The 16,984-nt window shown below is 31.9% G+C and overlaps 1 protein-coding gene and 1 long non-coding RNA gene across 3 annotated transcripts; one reads left to right on the forward strand and one right to left on the reverse strand.

Moving 5' to 3' along the window:
* Positions 1-2,670: 2,670 nt before the first annotated feature.
* Positions 2,671-3,209, reverse strand: LOC127086309 (uncharacterized). Its single transcript, XR_007789453.1, has 3 exons — positions 3,071-3,209; positions 2,903-2,968; positions 2,671-2,762 (listed from the first exon to the last, which is right to left on the reverse strand). It is a non-coding gene; the product is annotated as an uncharacterized LOC127086309 (long non-coding RNA).
* A 6,027-nt stretch (positions 3,210-9,236) lies between these two features.
* LOC127079329 (U-box domain-containing protein 25) lies at positions 9,237-11,033 on the forward strand. Of its 2 annotated transcripts, XM_051019726.1 has the most exons (2): positions 9,237-9,830; positions 10,155-11,033. In XM_051019726.1, the coding sequence occupies exons 1-2, from the start codon at positions 9,692-9,694 to the stop codon at positions 10,913-10,915; spliced, it is 900 nt and encodes a 299-aa protein (XP_050875683.1). In that variant the 5' UTR covers positions 9,237-9,691; the 3' UTR covers positions 10,916-11,033. The 2 variants fall into 2 exon arrangements, with proteins under 2 accessions (XP_050875683.1, XP_050875682.1); XM_051019725.1 differs by having other exon boundaries at positions 9,238-11,033.
* Positions 11,034-16,984: the final 5,951 nt, after the last annotated feature.

Raw genomic sequence — 16,984 nt, forward strand, 5'->3', positions numbered from 1 at the left:
GTATAAGTCCAGACAGATTGGCATCCGGTATCCAAGTTTCTTTTTCTTTTGAGGAGATTGGTGTAAGTCCATTGAGTGGCTTCTGATATCCTGTTCTGTTTTAGGAGACTGGTGTAAATCCATCTATTGGTATCCGGTATCCGCCTTTTATTTCTTTGCCTGTGGAGATTAGTGTAAGACCATTGAGTGGCTTCTGATATCCCGTTTTGTTTTAGGAGATTGGTATAAGACCATTGATTGGCATCCGATATCCGCTTTTCTTTTGCTTTGCTTGTTATTATTAATTGCTATTCCAAAGGACACACTTGAATCATCTCCCATATGATCTCAAGAAGTGAACCTTCTAAGAAGTTTTACTATCCATCCTCATCCATTCATCATTCATTATGTCCTAGACTTTTCACACTATACCTTTTTAAACTTGACATAAGTGTTGTGCAAACATTTTCATGTTTTCTAACTAAAAACCTGGACCCAAGTCCTTGACCTCTTTTTTCAAACTCCATTTTCATAATACTTCTTTGAATCAATCCTAATCATACTTTGACTTCATTTTCACAATCATAATCAATTAACTCCATTCATTCACTTGTTTTGGCTTTGTCCATTAATCTTTTCACATTAGCCATAGGTTTCAATTATCTTTGTGGTTGATGTAAATCTTGCCTATCCTTAGTGAGTCGACAGTAAGACTTCCGTACTTCAAACAGGGCTAACCCCTCTAGTACGTCGAAGCTATCCTCACATGGTGGATGTTGTTTTTGGTCGAGTGTTCTCCCATTGATAATGAAAAGCCTCAGTGCTTGTGTTTAAAACTGAATCCACCAACTTTTGGAAATCTTTTAGCCGAACTACGGCGTTCTGATCCTTACCTTTGATGGAAGGTACGTAGGCAACGGGTTCATCCGTTCGAACCCAATAACACAAAAATAAATAAAACCCAATAAACTAATAAAAAATGTATATTCTTTTCTCATCATCCCAATCATGTTTGCACAATATTTTTTTTGTCATAACAAATAACAATTTAGTACAACAAGTGTGAAAAGGGCTCCCTAGGAGTACCTAGGACGTAGTGGGTGCCTAACACCTTCCCATTGCGTAATTTACCCCTTACCCAGAATCTCTTATCTTTTTATTAGTTTTCTACGTGTAAAACTTCTTAGGCTTTTGTTCGCTTTTTAGCCAATCCTTTGGATAAATAAAAGTGCGGTGGCGACTCGAAAATTTCAATGTATCTCATAGCTTATGATTTAATCGATAGATCATATAGCGACGAATACACCGCTACAGTGATGGCATTACCTTGACTCACTCCTTGATCTACAACTCCGCCAGGAACTCCAACTCCTTGCAAGCTAGGAACTCCAACTCCTTGCAAGCTACTTTTGCCGCGCTCCATTGGCGGCAGGACTCATCCAATTACCTTTAGAATATTGTTCCTCGTTACAATAACAGCACATTGTGTTACCAGATATCCATTAGAAACAACCAAGATTGAAATCACTCTTGACCATGCCTCATAATTATTAAAATTTTCATTTCTTTTTTGATTTTTATCGAATATTCAAGACTTTGTAAACAAACTTGGTTGTTAGTCTACATCTTTTCTGTGTTAAAGCAAATTTCAAATTAAATAACACGACTTCCAAAACAAACTACAGTTGGACAGATCTATTGTGTAAAGCAAATTTCAAATTAAAAGATGTACATATAAACATATGTTAGGCCTGATTTGCACATACTTTCACCCTATAAACCAAATATGATGACAGAAACAGCATATAAATTACTAGATAACGTAATCAAAAAGACTGATGAGGTTCAGACATTGACAAAAAAAACATTTCAATATGCAGCTAAGGTAAAAATTTAAGTATATCATCTATATTTATATATCTATACAAATAGATGAAATGAGAAAAGAGAATAATAAACTTTACATGAACTAACAAAGTTTTCAACATTGGGGGAAGTAAGAATTCTCTAACGGAGAAGATATAAAAATTGAATTCCTCAATTCAAATTTATAATTAAAAGGTTTAAATCCTAGGATTAAAAGCAACAACTATTAAAATGAAGTGTGACTTATGATCCAACACCTAAGCATCGTAATATCTTGATATGTCCAACCATTCTCATAATATTCAAACAAGCCATAATAATCAGTATAAAAGCTATTCAAAACAAAACCAGAACTAATGTGAACCATACCACAAAACTCAAACCATCAAGTATAGCTTAGCTTACTCAAAACTAATAATGCCACACAACCCAAACAACTGAACAATGAAATAGTTTTATAATCATATTGAAATATCAAGAAAGTACAAAATAAATAGAAAATAAAACAGAAACAATGAGGCTGCAAAAACAGTAGTTCAAAAATACTTGCCCCAATCACAAATAACTAATTCTAAAAACAAATATTCCTCTATAACAACTTAAACTTATTTCTGTCAGATGCAAGACTAGCATGATAAAGAGCCTATTTGTTAATGCTTGAAAAAAGTGATTTCAAACTTGTGTAAGAAAATGATTATTTCTTCATAGCAGTAACTAATGATTCTTCATAGCAGTAGTTATAGCTTTAAAAATCACTTTTTAAAAATCACTTTTTATTTGAAGAGCTAGTTATTAGTAGCTATAGATAACATGAAGTTTATAACGGTCAAGAGTAAAACCTCAGGCTTCTTATTCCGGAAGTTGTCGGCGAGCTGAGTAGGAACAATATTTACCGACAACACCTTCACAAAATCAATCTGAAGAAGCAGTTTTAGAATCGGAGTTAAAACAAAACAAAGTCAAACCCATCAGAAATAGTTCAACCAAACTTAACATTTCAACCATAGTCAGAGAGAAAGAGAGGGAAAGAGAGAAAGAAAGATAAGGAGTAACTTACATCGGTGGTGATTTGTGGTTGAATAATGGACGGCGACGGTTCTTCGTTAAACGATGAAACCACGAACTAGCATCAACCGAAAAATTGGAAGGTAGAAAGAGTTAGTTCTTAAACGATGAAACCACGAACTGGAAATTGAAAGGATGAACCCTAGAATCAACCGATTACCTGAGAGAATGATGAACCCTAGCGGAGTAACGTTGCTGTTTGTGCGTATGAATCTCACGAAGAAGTGGAACTAATGAATTGAGATTTGAGACTGAGAGAGAGTCTTGGTTTTGGTTGGGCCGACCGGTTGATTTAGGAATTTATGGTCTATAACATAATTTCTACTGAACCGGTCGGTTTAGGATATCATCGGGTCCATAAATTCAAACCTAAACCGACCGGTTTAACCCATGTGAACCCAAGATTATTCAAACCGTCAAACCGAAAAACCGACTCACCCGAACCGGTGTCTAAGGGGCCACATGGTTTGGTCGGTTTGGGCTGGGTTTCTTTATTCTGTCCGGCGCTAGAAAAAGCTATTCATTCTCTTCTAGAAGTTACCTCATTAACCTTTTTTTTTTCTTTTTGAATTATGCTAAGGATGAAAATGTACTACAACTCGAGGTGAACTGAAATGATGTCGAAGGTGTCTGTCAGGTTATCATGAGTCTGTAAATAAAATTGGCACTTGCAATTAGTACAAAATTGACCGTTGAACAAAGTGTTCATTCATTTCAACAGCACAGTAAAATTGTTGATGAAAGTAAGAGAGAGAAAGAAAATCCAACAGGATAGAATATTCTTTGTCATTCTTGTATTATTATGTTGCCACTCACGAGCTTTGTTAAATTCACCTCTTTCCTCTATTAAACACACACTATCAAAATGTACAAAACAACAATAAATAAAATAGGATAAAACAAATGCCGCAGTTTCCTCACTAACAACAAGCTGTTCACAAATCTTTTAAATATAATATTGTAGCTATGATTGATAAAAAAATAAAATAGGCGATAGCTATAACCTTATAGATGGTAACTGATACTCAATGATTTGTTAGTAATTAACTTAGTAGATTTATTATCTTTTATATATTATTATTAAACTAATTGTTATTTGATAAAATTAAACATAACAATATAAACTTATAATTACTTCCATATATCAATATAAGACTCGGTTATATATATATATATATATATATATATATATATATATATATATATATATATATATATATATATATATATATATATATATATATATATATATATATATATATATATATATATATATATATATATATATATATGCGCTGTATATATTTTTATTTTGTAAATTTATTATTAATTCTATGTTGAGTTATAATTTTGATATGAAAGAATAATTAACTATGTCTTGAAATTACCATAAAATATATTCAAACAAGTGAGAGACAACAAATATTCATTCAAAATCTTAAAGTGTTCAACCTTTACTTATTCTTTCAAAATTTTAAGGTCAAAGACTCGCCCAAACAAGTGAGAGACACCACATATTCATCCAAAACCTTAAGGTGATATGTGTATGAGTCTTCTTACTTATAAACTGCTCAACCTTCATTTTTCTAAGCAATGTGGGACTTAGACAACACAACTCACACTTGTTTCTCAACAGGTAAAACACTCAAACCACATACGATATAATAAACGCATCTTCTATGACATGTTGGTTGAACGAAATGAAAGTTGCAATATACAAGGAATAACATTAACAATAACGCACCTTAACAATCACATCAGAAATAATACAAACATGTATAAAAAAAATTATTTGACTCAACAAAAACATTAACATACCTCAACAAAAAAATCAACATACCTTGACAAAAATATCTACAATTACACAAATAACAACATTTATCAACAATAATAATACTTACATTAACTAAACAACAATATACATCAACAAAAGCATAAACTATCTCAACAAAACATCTACAATAACAAAAACAACAACTTACCTTAACAAAACAAGAACATATCTCAACAAAAGCATCAACATACCTAAAAAAAAACATTTATAATAAAACAAACAACAACATACAACCTATATAAAAACAATAATATACCTCAACAAAAATATCTACAATAACACAAACAACAATATTTATAAAAAACAAAACAACTTACCTTAATAAAATAATAACATACCTCAACAAAAATATTGACACACCTCAACGAAAACATCTATAATAACAAAAACAACAACATTTATTAATGAAAACAACAACTTACCTTAACAAAACAATAACAAACCTAAAAAAAATAAAAACATACCTCAACAAAAATATCTACAATAACAAAAACAACAATTTAGCTTAACAAAATAACAACATACCTCAACAAAAACAACAACATACCTAAACAAAAATATCTACAAATAACACAAAAACAACAACATACCTAAACAAAAATATCTACAAATAACACAAACAACAACATAAGACCTATACAAAAACAATATCATACCTCAACAAGAACATCAACATAACTCAACAAAAACAACAAAAACAATACAAATACCAACATGCGACCTCAACAAAAACAACAAAATATATAAACTAATATCAACAATATACAACTTATAAGGGTTTAGCGTCTTAACAATAAGAAAAACAAAAAACCATAAAGAACAAATATTTTGGACAACAACAACATAAATCATAACATGAATGGTGGAAGTATCTCACGTACCTGAAATGTGAAGAGGGACTAAAAAAAAGAGTTTCGTAATTCAGTCTTGCATGTTTTTATACCCTTCCTTAATTCATACGAGTTGGAGAATATATGTTGGAGATTTGGAAAGAAATGATGTGCAAACATTAATGGAGATTTGGATAAGGCGTGAGAGAGATGTTAGATTTTTGCATTAGGAGCTATGGTTGTTCTGTACAGAAATGAGAAAAGTTTCGCTAATATATAGGTTATACTTTACATCACTGTTGATAGTACCAACCGTGATGAAATGTCTATAATTAACATGCTTTTAGGGTGTTAATGAGACACATTTCACAATAATTGTTGCTATAGACCGTGATTAAAAGTAGTTTAATTGAATATAAATATAAAAATTAAGGGGACACTCCATTTTTGTAAAAAAATGCTTGTTATTTTATTTTGAGAAGTACATGATGAGAAATAACTGAATTATCTAATTGAATGGTTATCTTACATACAAGTGATACACTACACTTATAAAGAAAAGAAAAATTGAAAAATAGCTACACTCTCAATAACTAACTTTCAGTTAGTTAATTACAACAACTAATAACTACCAAATTAACAAACTTTCTTCATCAAGTTCTTAATACCCCTCTCAAGTGAGGAGGTATATATTGCAAATTCTCAACTTGGATGTTAGGTAATGGAAGAAGTTCCTTAGATGAACTTTAGTAAATGCTAATTGATACTTGGATCTTAATTGATGAAGTTTGTGGACACATGCTCTCGAATGAAATGACAATAAATGTAAATGTTTAGCTCTTTCATGAATCATATGATTGCTTTTCAGTTGGATTGTTGATGTGCTGTCACAGATGAATTTGTAGGATGGAACATCAATGTTAAATGCCCTTAGGATGTTTTTTAACCATAGGAGTTCTCAAGTTGATTTTCAAGTTGGATTTGAGAAACATAACCAAATATTTCTAGATAGTTATGTTTCTTTTGAGTGTGACTTCTATGTTTTTTTCGTCGAAAGATGTTACGAATATGTTACGGTTGAAACTGATAGAGTCTTCATGCATAATTCTTAAAGTAGACACATTGATTGTTGTTGAAAGAAGACCCACCTTGGTCAAACAACCTTAGATAGTCATAGTAATGAATCTAAGGTGCTTTATAGTAGAATGGCCTGAGGCCCCAAGCTAAGGGAATGCCATTAAATCATAGAAGAATTATGTTATAGTTTGAGTGAATTCTTCAAGGACCCTCAACAAAATCCTCAGTCGGTGAAAGAAAGGAAAATTTATACGTTTGTTAAGCTAAAACCCATTTATTTAGAGTTTATATGGCCATGATTGTTCGTTTCCAAATGAAGTAGACATTTGTAGTAGATATGTATAGTAAGTTGTAATTGTACATTAAATTCATAAAGCTTAACACACCAGATAGAATGAAGGTGCTTTCTCTTTGATAACTAGGGAGAAATATCTCATTGAAGTTTCATTTGAGAAACCAAGGGTCAATGATCATATGTCCAAGTTATCCAATATAATTCCAAAGAAAATTACGAGTTAAGGGGTTTGGGTTGGCATAGAAGACATTGTAGACAATATTAGTTTCCTCTCTATTAGTTGTGAAAGTAATTGATTGGTTGTTATGGTCGATGATGTTATAGGTGACAATATATGTTATTTAGTTAAGAAGCCATATACCTTCTAAATGTGCATTGATCTCAATAATAAGCACAAGAGCGTAACCAATGCTGACCTTGAGCATATAAATCCTAGAAAAGTGTTGTGGGAGGTTTTACTAGGGAGCATTGAACATTGTGAAACTTCTTCTTTTAGAGCAACAACTTTGTGAGAGACACACCACATATTCACCCAAGACCTTAAGGTGATAGGCGAGTGGATTCTCTCACTTATAAATGTTCAAGTCTCCACATTACCAACCAATGTAGGACTATTATCCACACTACTCACACTTGATACATTCTCAACTCTCCCCCTCAAGTGTGAGTCCACAATGCTCCCCCTCACTGAACGTTTCTTATTTACCATAATGGTGCCGTTGACAGTCTTCAACGGAACATTTCTTATTCACCATTCTGGCGTCGTTGACTTTCGATACAAGTAATCCGGTCCATTTCTGAAACCAAAGGCTCATGATACCATTTGTTGGGGGAGTTTTTCACTAGGGAGCATTGAACATTTTTGGACTTCTTTTCTAGAGCAACTTCTTTGTGAGAGACACACCACATATTCATCCAAAACCTTAAGGTGATAGATGGATGAGTTCTCTCACTTATAAATGCTCAAGTCTCCACATTTACAATCAGTGTGGGACTATTGTCCATACTACTCACACTTGATACATTCTCAACAAAAAGGAGACGCGAGTGTTGATGAGAAGAAATGCATGGTTTTACTTTCTAACCACTTTTAATATGTCTTTTAAAAACCTTGTTGACGACCCATTTATGGTTCTAAAAAAGGATAAAATTTCCGTTTAGGACTTCCATAAACATAAGATTTGAAAATGATCAAAATGTCGATAGTTAGGTTAAGTGCCATCTGTTCTTCCTAATTTTTAGAGCATTTTTTTTTACTTTCTCGATAATGTCAGTATCATCATCATATTCACAATCATAAACAAAGAGTTGTTTTTGTGAGTCGTTGTTAGGAGAATCAATTATGTGGCCAATTTGGGTTCTATGTGGTGAATGTGATTTGTTGGGGTAGAAGATCCTGGTTTTTGTTGAGGTGAGATATTATTTTGAAATTTGTGGCTTACCTTGTATAAGATAGTGTTGGATGAGTCAAGAGTAAGCACCAAGGGTTATCTAATATGACTTCTTGTTTGTCCACAGCTTAATTTTATCATAAAAATATATTATCATTGTCCATGATCTCAAATCCTCCTTACAGCTTCAAAACTATATAGATGTGTTCATTCGTTGTGTAATATTTGATTTTTCCCCCAAAAAAAGTTTAACAATAACGACGTTGATTTAAGGGGTATACATATTTGAATATTGTTGTTTCAAGATAAACCTTAAGTAATAGTCTATTTCATTTTCAAGTTCCATGCAAATTAGATTTTTTTGACAATTATATCCTCTTTTTCACGCATAATAAAGATTTGTGATGTTTCAACCAACTTGTCACATGATAAGATTGTCGGTGGAGATGTGACTTGGAGATGTCACGAGACTTCCCTGTAAATTGAGATCAATTTTCTCGTTTAAGAAAAAAAAATTGACTTCCATTACTTAAAACAATGTTAAACTCTTCTTCTACTTTTTTTAATTTGAAAATGATTTTTTTATTAAAATTTTCAAAACATCTCTCTCAAAGAAAAATAAAAGAGATTGAGTTTGATGATTAACATATTGTAATTGAATAAAATAAAAAAGATCACAATAGAGAGAATCCATTTCTCTTCTATTCATAATGATAAAGTTGAATTCAAAGTTCAAAGACATTAACAATACTAAATTTTCCTTTTTGGTGGGTCACTTTTGACTGCATTGATATATTACTAGTAAGCTAGGGACCATTACCCCAATTATTTAATAGTATTATATTGTGATAAGGCATGATTCTTGCACCTCTTGATGTGTGGTCTTCTTTCATGTTTTTTCCAACTAAATAAAATTGCACTTTTCTTCCTCTCTTTCTTTCTCCATACTCTTTTCTGTCAGAAAGAAAAAACTTTCAACTTTTCTATATAACTAATTTTGAATTTTAGTAAGTTCCCAACTTTATAAATTTTCTTTACCAATCACTTCATTTTTCCACTTACACCCCACTTTCTACTTTCTCTTCCTCTTCTCATTGCTTCTTCTCATAACCAAAGGAGGCAAAACCAAAAACATTAAAGTTTGCAACTTTCTGACACCATCTTTATAGCATTAATGTCTTAGTGTCTCAAAAATGCTTCTCCTCTATTGGTTACACTTAAAGTTTCAAACTTTAAGCTACCCCAAATAAACCCACTTTGAATTCAAGTTCCATTAGATTAGATTCACCACAAAAACAAAACAACAACAACAAAAAACCATTTTTTTTGTCTTTGGAATCTTGAGATTCTTTCCATGAACGAAGCTCAAACTGAAATCACAATTCCTCACTTGTTTAGATGCCCCATAAGTCTTGATTTGTTGGAAGATCCAGTGACTTTAACCACTGGGCAAACCTATGATAGATCAAGCATAGAGAAATGGATTTCCGCAGGTAATTTCACATGTCCTGTAACAATGCAGAAGCTTCATGATTTATCTTTTGTTCCTAATCACACTCTTCGCCATTTGATTAATCAATGGCTTCAGCTTGGTTCACAATTTCATCACCCTTGTAATAATAACATCTCTGCAACCATAGATTATTTAGCTACAATAAAACACACCCTTGAATCTCATGATTCATCTATAGAAACCAAGTTGAAAGCACTTGAGAAAATCAGTGTTCTTTCTGATGAGTACTGTTCTTTCAGAAAATCTTGCTTCCAACAACTTAGTTTCTTAGCTTTACTTTTGGAACTTGTTTTTGGTTTATCAGATTCACAACTCTCAGAGAATTATTACATGGAATTCATGGAGTTAGCACTTTCTTGCATTGTTAAATTGTTGCCTATTGTAAATTTGGAGCCTCTAAATATCATCAAAGATGAATCAAAGTTGAAAAAGTTCATATTTTTATTTGAAAAAGGAACTAGTTCAATGAAGACTAGTTTGTGTCTTGTTATAGATTACTCAACAACAGCAACACAAACAGAACAAGTTTGTGAAATACTAGGAAACTCACAAAAACTAGTCCATGAAATTGTTCAAGTTGTTGTTAACAAAAATTGTGATAATCTTTCTGAGGCTGCAATTAAGGCCTTATCAGCATTATGTTCATTGGAATCAAACAAAGAGAGTCTAGTGAAAGGAGGAGCAATAGATGGAATCATAACATATATTTCAAGATGTGATACAACAAGAGACAAGAATTTGGCTCCACTTGCAATGACAACAATGATGAAACTTTTGGTGTTGGAGAGTGGTAAAGAGGCATTGGTGAATCATGTGAATGGTATTGAAACATTGGTGAAGATGGTTTTTAAGGTATGTAATCAAGAGTGTAGTGAGAGTGCTGTTGGGATACTTTCAATTGTTTGTAGTGATTTTGGGAGTGCTAGAGAGGTAGCTATTGGAGCTGGTGTTTTGAGTCAGTTGTTGTTTCTTCTGCAGAGTCAGTGTGGTACTAAAACTAAAACTAAGGCAAGAATGTTGCTTAAGTTGTTGAGATCAAAGTGGACTGAGGAATCAATGCATTAGTGTGTGTTTGGAATCATGGTTATTTTACAAAATCACAGTTTTCTTGAAGATCCATAGTGTAGTTTTGGTAAATGTACTCTTGTGAATAATAATAATACTACATCACTATTAATCAGTATTTGATTTGATGGGTATGTGAGTATTGTTTTTGCTTTATTGAATGGTAATGAATTCTCATAATATAACATTGAATACATTGAATGATAATATATAATTTCTATTTTAAATTAATATTAAATAAAAAATATCATATATATTTTCACGTGTCTTTATTAAATAAACAGACCGATAGTGACCTCTAATGACAAAATAATAAAGGAAGAAAAAATGAATGATAATTCTTGTATTGATATTTTGTAACACTTCTCGATTCTCGATAAAATGAATTAGAATCTTAGAAACATTTTCTTTTATGTTATTAATAATCATCAACTTAGAGATAAAAACTATAAAAAAAACCAACATAAAACTTACCAATACTTAACAATAATCTAATCACTCTAACCAACTATACAATCATAAAGGAGAGTAAAGAGAATATATTTAATATCCTTTAAGTTGGAGTGAAGATTGTTGAAGTGTAAATATTGTGAGTAATAATCTCACATTGATTGGAAATGTGGAGACTTGAGCATTTATAACTGAGAGAATCCACTCACCTATCACCTTAAGGTTTTGAGTGAATATATGATGTGTCTTTCATAAAAATGTTACTCTAAAAAAGGAAGTCTCACAATGTTCAATGCTCCTTAATAAAAAACTCATCCAACAAATGGTATCAGAGCATTTGGTTCGAAAAAGGGATCGACTTACTTGTATCGAAAGTCAACGGCGCCACAAGGGTGGTGAATAAGAAACGTTTCGTTGAAGAGTGTCAATGACGCCAATATGGTGAATAAGAAATATTATGTGCGGTACAAAAGTTTGTGGAAGTAAGAAGGATTTTCACTTGAGGGAGAACATTGTGGATTCACACTTGAGGGTGAGTGTTGAGAATGTATCAAATGTGAGTAGTGTGTGTAATAGTCTCATATTGGTTTAAAATGTGAAGACTTGAATATTTATAAGTGAGAGAACCCACTCACCTATCACCTTAAAATTTTGGGTGAATATGTGGTGTGTCTCTCACAAAGGTGTTGCTCCAAAAGAAAAAGTTCCACAATATTCAATGCTCCCTAGTGAAAAATTCCCCCAACAAAGATGTCAAACAAATTCGTCGGTTGGACAAATGACATCAAGCAAAAGAGGGGTGAATTTTAGTATTTAAAATTTATGATTTTTAAATATTTCTCGATTAAGATCATATTATTAATTTTAAGTGAGTACTTTACAACGGAAATAAAATATTGAAAGTAAATTGCGGTAAATAAACGGTTATGGTTAGAAAGATTGCAACAGAGATTTATACAAGTTTGCACGAACATTGGCCCAATCATGTCCCCAAGAGGTTTTCTTGAGAGTTATGACTGTAAACTTTTGAGTTTTTGAAGGTTATGCTCATGAACCTTAATACAATCTGATCTTGAGATTATTAACAGACTTATCCTCAACTAATGACAATTTTTACCCCGGGATAAACTAACGAACCGTTTAGAGATTTATGGCTTATCTCATTAACCAAAATAAAGTTTTTTTTGGCAAAACTTAAGAAACCAAATACATAGATTTTATGAAAGTTTTATCTCAAGAACCAAACTTAATCTCTTAAGAGTATCGCACCTTTAAGAATATAAATAACAAACATGACCACTTACAAAATTTTCTACCTCACAAGTAAAGTTTCACTTACTAACACTAAGACAATATGAAATGAAATAAAATACTTCAGAAAGAGAGGGAAAAATATAAATTTCAATGGAATATGAAAACGTTTGGAAAGTCGGGTGATTTGAAGTGGAGGCGTGCCTCCTTTATATAGTAGTTGGAAAATCTAAAAATAGAAATGATCCATGGGGAGAATTAATTATCTAATCGATTAGCTTAAAGCTCTAATCGATTAGACAACTTAATTTTAATCGATTACCATGCCCAAATAGGAAGTTTTAGATATATAGTCGTTGCAAGTCACTAATGTGTTGTCATGTCATTTCATTAACCGATTACCACTCTTCTAATCGATTAGGTTGATGCTCTAATCGATTAGATGGCTCAAAAAGGTTTTCTCAACCAATTAGCATAATTGACTAATCAATTAGTTATTTGAAAAAAATGGTTTAAAAGGTTTGAACATCATTTTATTCACTTGGTCAGGCTTAGAAAATGACTTTTAAATTTAAACACATTTGAGAAAATAGTTTTAGGTGTGTGAGTTTCCTTAGTACTCTTCAACTACTTCCTTACTTTTACAGTACTCGGGTCACTTAGATAGACCTACATATATGACCTGACGAGCTTTCATGTCTTTCTCCAACACTACAAGAAAATATGTTTTAGCTTCAGAAATGTAGCGTCAGCCTCGACTTTGATGCTACCAGTGTCGGTTTTGTGTAACAATTGTCGAGCTAACAATTTGTTTTTATTTGTTTTAAAATAATTTAATCTTAGCGTCTGTTTAAGCCGACGCTAACTTCTGAAAAATAATTTTTATTTTTATATTTAATTAATAAAATATCAGCGTCTATAATAGCTGACACTAACTTGTTTCCGAAACCCAATTATATTTTTATTTTTATTTATTAAAAATATTAATGTCATATTTTTTACTTTCTAATTCATTTATTAAACATAGCGTCGGTTATAGCCGACACTTTTTTGTTCCCCAAAAAATTAGTATTCCACGAAAACAATTTTCATTTCCTTCTATTTTTCCCTTTCACTCTATTTTTTTAAAAATAAAAAATGCTAAAATAAATTTTCTTTCACGAGAAACATCAATTTCACGAACAAAATTTCTAGAAAGAGTTAGGGTTCATATATCAATTGTATTCTCATTCACTTATATGAACCAATATGACCTAATTTAATGTGCTTTTGAAAAAATGTATTTTGTTTGTTATTTTTGATTGGGTATTTTTCAATGTTAGCTTTTTTATTCCATATAATCTATTATCAAGTAAAAGCTAGAGGTTGAATTTTTCTTTGTTACTCCCTCCGTTCCTTTTTAAGTGTCACTTTCTTGATAAATTTGTGTTTCTTTTTAATTGTCACGTGTAGAATTCAAGGTAGTATTAAATGCACTTTTGTCAAAATTACCCCTATGTAATTATTACAGAGAGAGAAAAAGTAAAATGAATGTAGAATATAATTAAGGGTATTATAGGTAAAATGAGAATTATTGTTTAAAAAGTAACAATAATAATTAGCTTTCTTGCTATGTGTAAAAAGTCAAAATGTGACACTTAAAAAGGAACGGAGGGAGTAATATTTTTGTTTGACTTTGTCATTGTATTCATGTTGTTCTTATTTACTGTCTGATTTGTCACACTGTCATACAAATGCTCCAATAGTTTGAGTAACTTCTCCAATTTGGGAGTGAATAGAATAATTGCTTAGAAGTTTGAATGAAAAGTTGAATTTAATTTAGTTGTGTGTGTTTAGTGGTTTGACGCTTTGAACTTATACATTACTTCTTCCAATGCAAGCTAATGCGGAACTGTTAGACTTGCTCCTGATTTGTTAAAATTGCATTTTTTTAGGAAGAACTTTCATGGTTTACAATTGGTTGTGGATTTATGTTACTTATAATTATTATCTTATTTCATTTTATGGTGTTCTATATATCAATTTAAAGAGCATGCTTGATTGTCACCATTCACACTCTAAAGGAAGAGGAATAGTACATTCGACTTGTTGTCATTATGGCAAATGATTTCTTAAAGTTTGTAGTTTCAAATTTTTGAAGTTGCAGACTATTATTACAATTTTAAGTTTGTTTCTTAAATTATGTAGAGAAAGCGAGTGACTTCTATTTTATAGTGTAAAGAAAATTGAGTTTAGTAGAAAGCTAGTGACTTCTATTTCTTCAGGTATCCTTTTTCTCCACTTTCAGTCAAATTGTAAATAATATGGTGTAAATGACTCACTTTTGTTCTCATCCAATATGCTATCAATGTGTAAATGACTTACTTCGTAAAAGTTGACATTTTAACATTACAAGTTAAATATAAGTCTCAATGTGAAAAGTTAACCTTTTACACAAAAGTAGGTTTCTAAATAGGTTCTGATACGTCCCAAAAGAGAGTTCTAAAATAACATTAAATGTAGAGACGACTAAAATCGTCGCTAATCTAACATGTCTAACATCATAAGCGTCACCAAACATCGACGTTATATAAACGAATACAATAGTTTGATGTCGCTAAAAATCGACGCAACATGATTATATAGTGTCTAGTGTCAGCAAAGGCCGACACTAAAGCTAAACATGTTTGTACTAACGTTGGCTTTTGTGCATTTTATGTATTAACGACCTTTCAGCGTTGGATAAGTTGGAGCTAAAGGTATCGTCAGAAAAATGCTACATTTTGCTTCCTACTTTAAGGTGTCCGCCCAGACCCCGACGCTAGGTAGACGCTAAGACCCTTTAGCGTCAATTTTTTACCTTGTAATGATGGCTTTTAGCCGACGCTAAAACACAATTTTCTTGTCTGCTCTGATTTGAGCATGCACTTGATCTTGAGTCCTTTTGTTGATAAGTCATAAGATACTTTGGTTATAATCATTGAGGATACAAATTATCGTCATGCGTTGTCGTCATCAAAACATCATATGCAAAACTTCATAACCTGCAAGCACATAGATCCACATTACCCCCTTTTTGATAATGACAACTCATATCTCAAGAAAGGTGGTAACAGAAGCAGATACACATATTTTTAGAGAATCAAACTCCCCCTTAATTAATCAGAGAGTATACTTTATTCCCACCGAGACTGTACTTCTTCCCCTTTATCGAAATCAAAAAGGTTAAAAAATAACCAAAGTAGATAGATCCCATGTAAAAGGAACAAGTTACCTTATAGTTATGAACAAGAGCGCTCTAGAGTAAGTAGTAAGTAATAGGATCTAAGATTTTATTTCCCCACAGAAGGTAGCATCCAACTTTGAAATCACCCACTAGGTAAGCTTTAGAGAACTTCTTCCCTTTGATTCTTTCATGAACAAAGCTCGTGAGTCTTTGAAGCTTTATAAACTGAGAGGGAATTTTGTTGACTACTTCATTCTTTCTCAGGTTCTTTCCAATGAATAATAATTTTGTTTTAGGAAATATTTTGGACAACTTCTTTTTATCCTCCTTGTACTTTAGATTAATATTGGACTCTAGACATGCTGTATTTGGTACCCATTTGCTCAATATAACTTGAAACTCAACCATATATTAGTAAAAATAATAATTGAATAAGCAGTTAATAAATTACTTACTAGAGGTATGTTGAGAAACTTCCCCTTTTGAGGAAACGACAAGCCACCGTCGATTTTCCTTCTCTATGAATCATTTGATACAACAGTTGGTTCAACCAAAGGACTGACAAATCCATTACAAACTTATCATCTTCGCCTTTTAATAGGTTCCATTATCACAGTCGTTGAGTGATACCGTCAACGCCAACACCTTGATCACTTCCTTTGAGAGATACCATCAACATAAAGAGCATTTCGACAAACGCCATCAGCTAACCGCTTCTTCTTGCACACCTAAGATATTTCAGGAAGCTCTCCTATCTTTTGATCTCATAAACATCCATACTAAGGGAGTGTTGATATGTATTCCCTTTTGAAATATCTCCATAGCATTTTGAATGAGATGGTCCTTAGTTGTCCTTCATTCTTTAGTTAGACATTGATTCTCTTAAGTTGACTTCTTTAACTTGAATTTCTTCATTTGGACTTTTGACATATTCCTTTTCTTGATTATCATCTTCCAATGATGTTCTCTAAGGGAAATCTGCAAAAGTAACAACCTCTACTTCTACATATTAGGAGTTAGTTCACCAAAGGTAATATGTATAAGTTCTTCCATAGTCATGGTACATTCGAAAAGAGGTTTTAAAAGGATTTCAAATTTAAGATTTTTATTGACCATACATATAGAGGAATTAAACATACTTTATTATCTTTGTTACACAACTT

The sequence above is a fragment of the Lathyrus oleraceus genome, chromosome 5 (genome assembly GCF_024323335.1).
Source record: "Lathyrus oleraceus cultivar Zhongwan6 chromosome 5, CAAS_Psat_ZW6_1.0, whole genome shotgun sequence".
In the NCBI taxonomy this organism is placed as follows: domain Eukaryota; kingdom Viridiplantae; phylum Streptophyta; class Magnoliopsida; order Fabales; family Fabaceae; genus Lathyrus; species Lathyrus oleraceus.

Excerpts from the sequence above, each read along its gene's own strand:
- LOC127079329 (XM_051019725.1), top strand. The coding sequence starts at position 9,692 with ATGAACGAAGCTCAAACTGAAATCACAATTCCTCACTTGTTTAGATGC.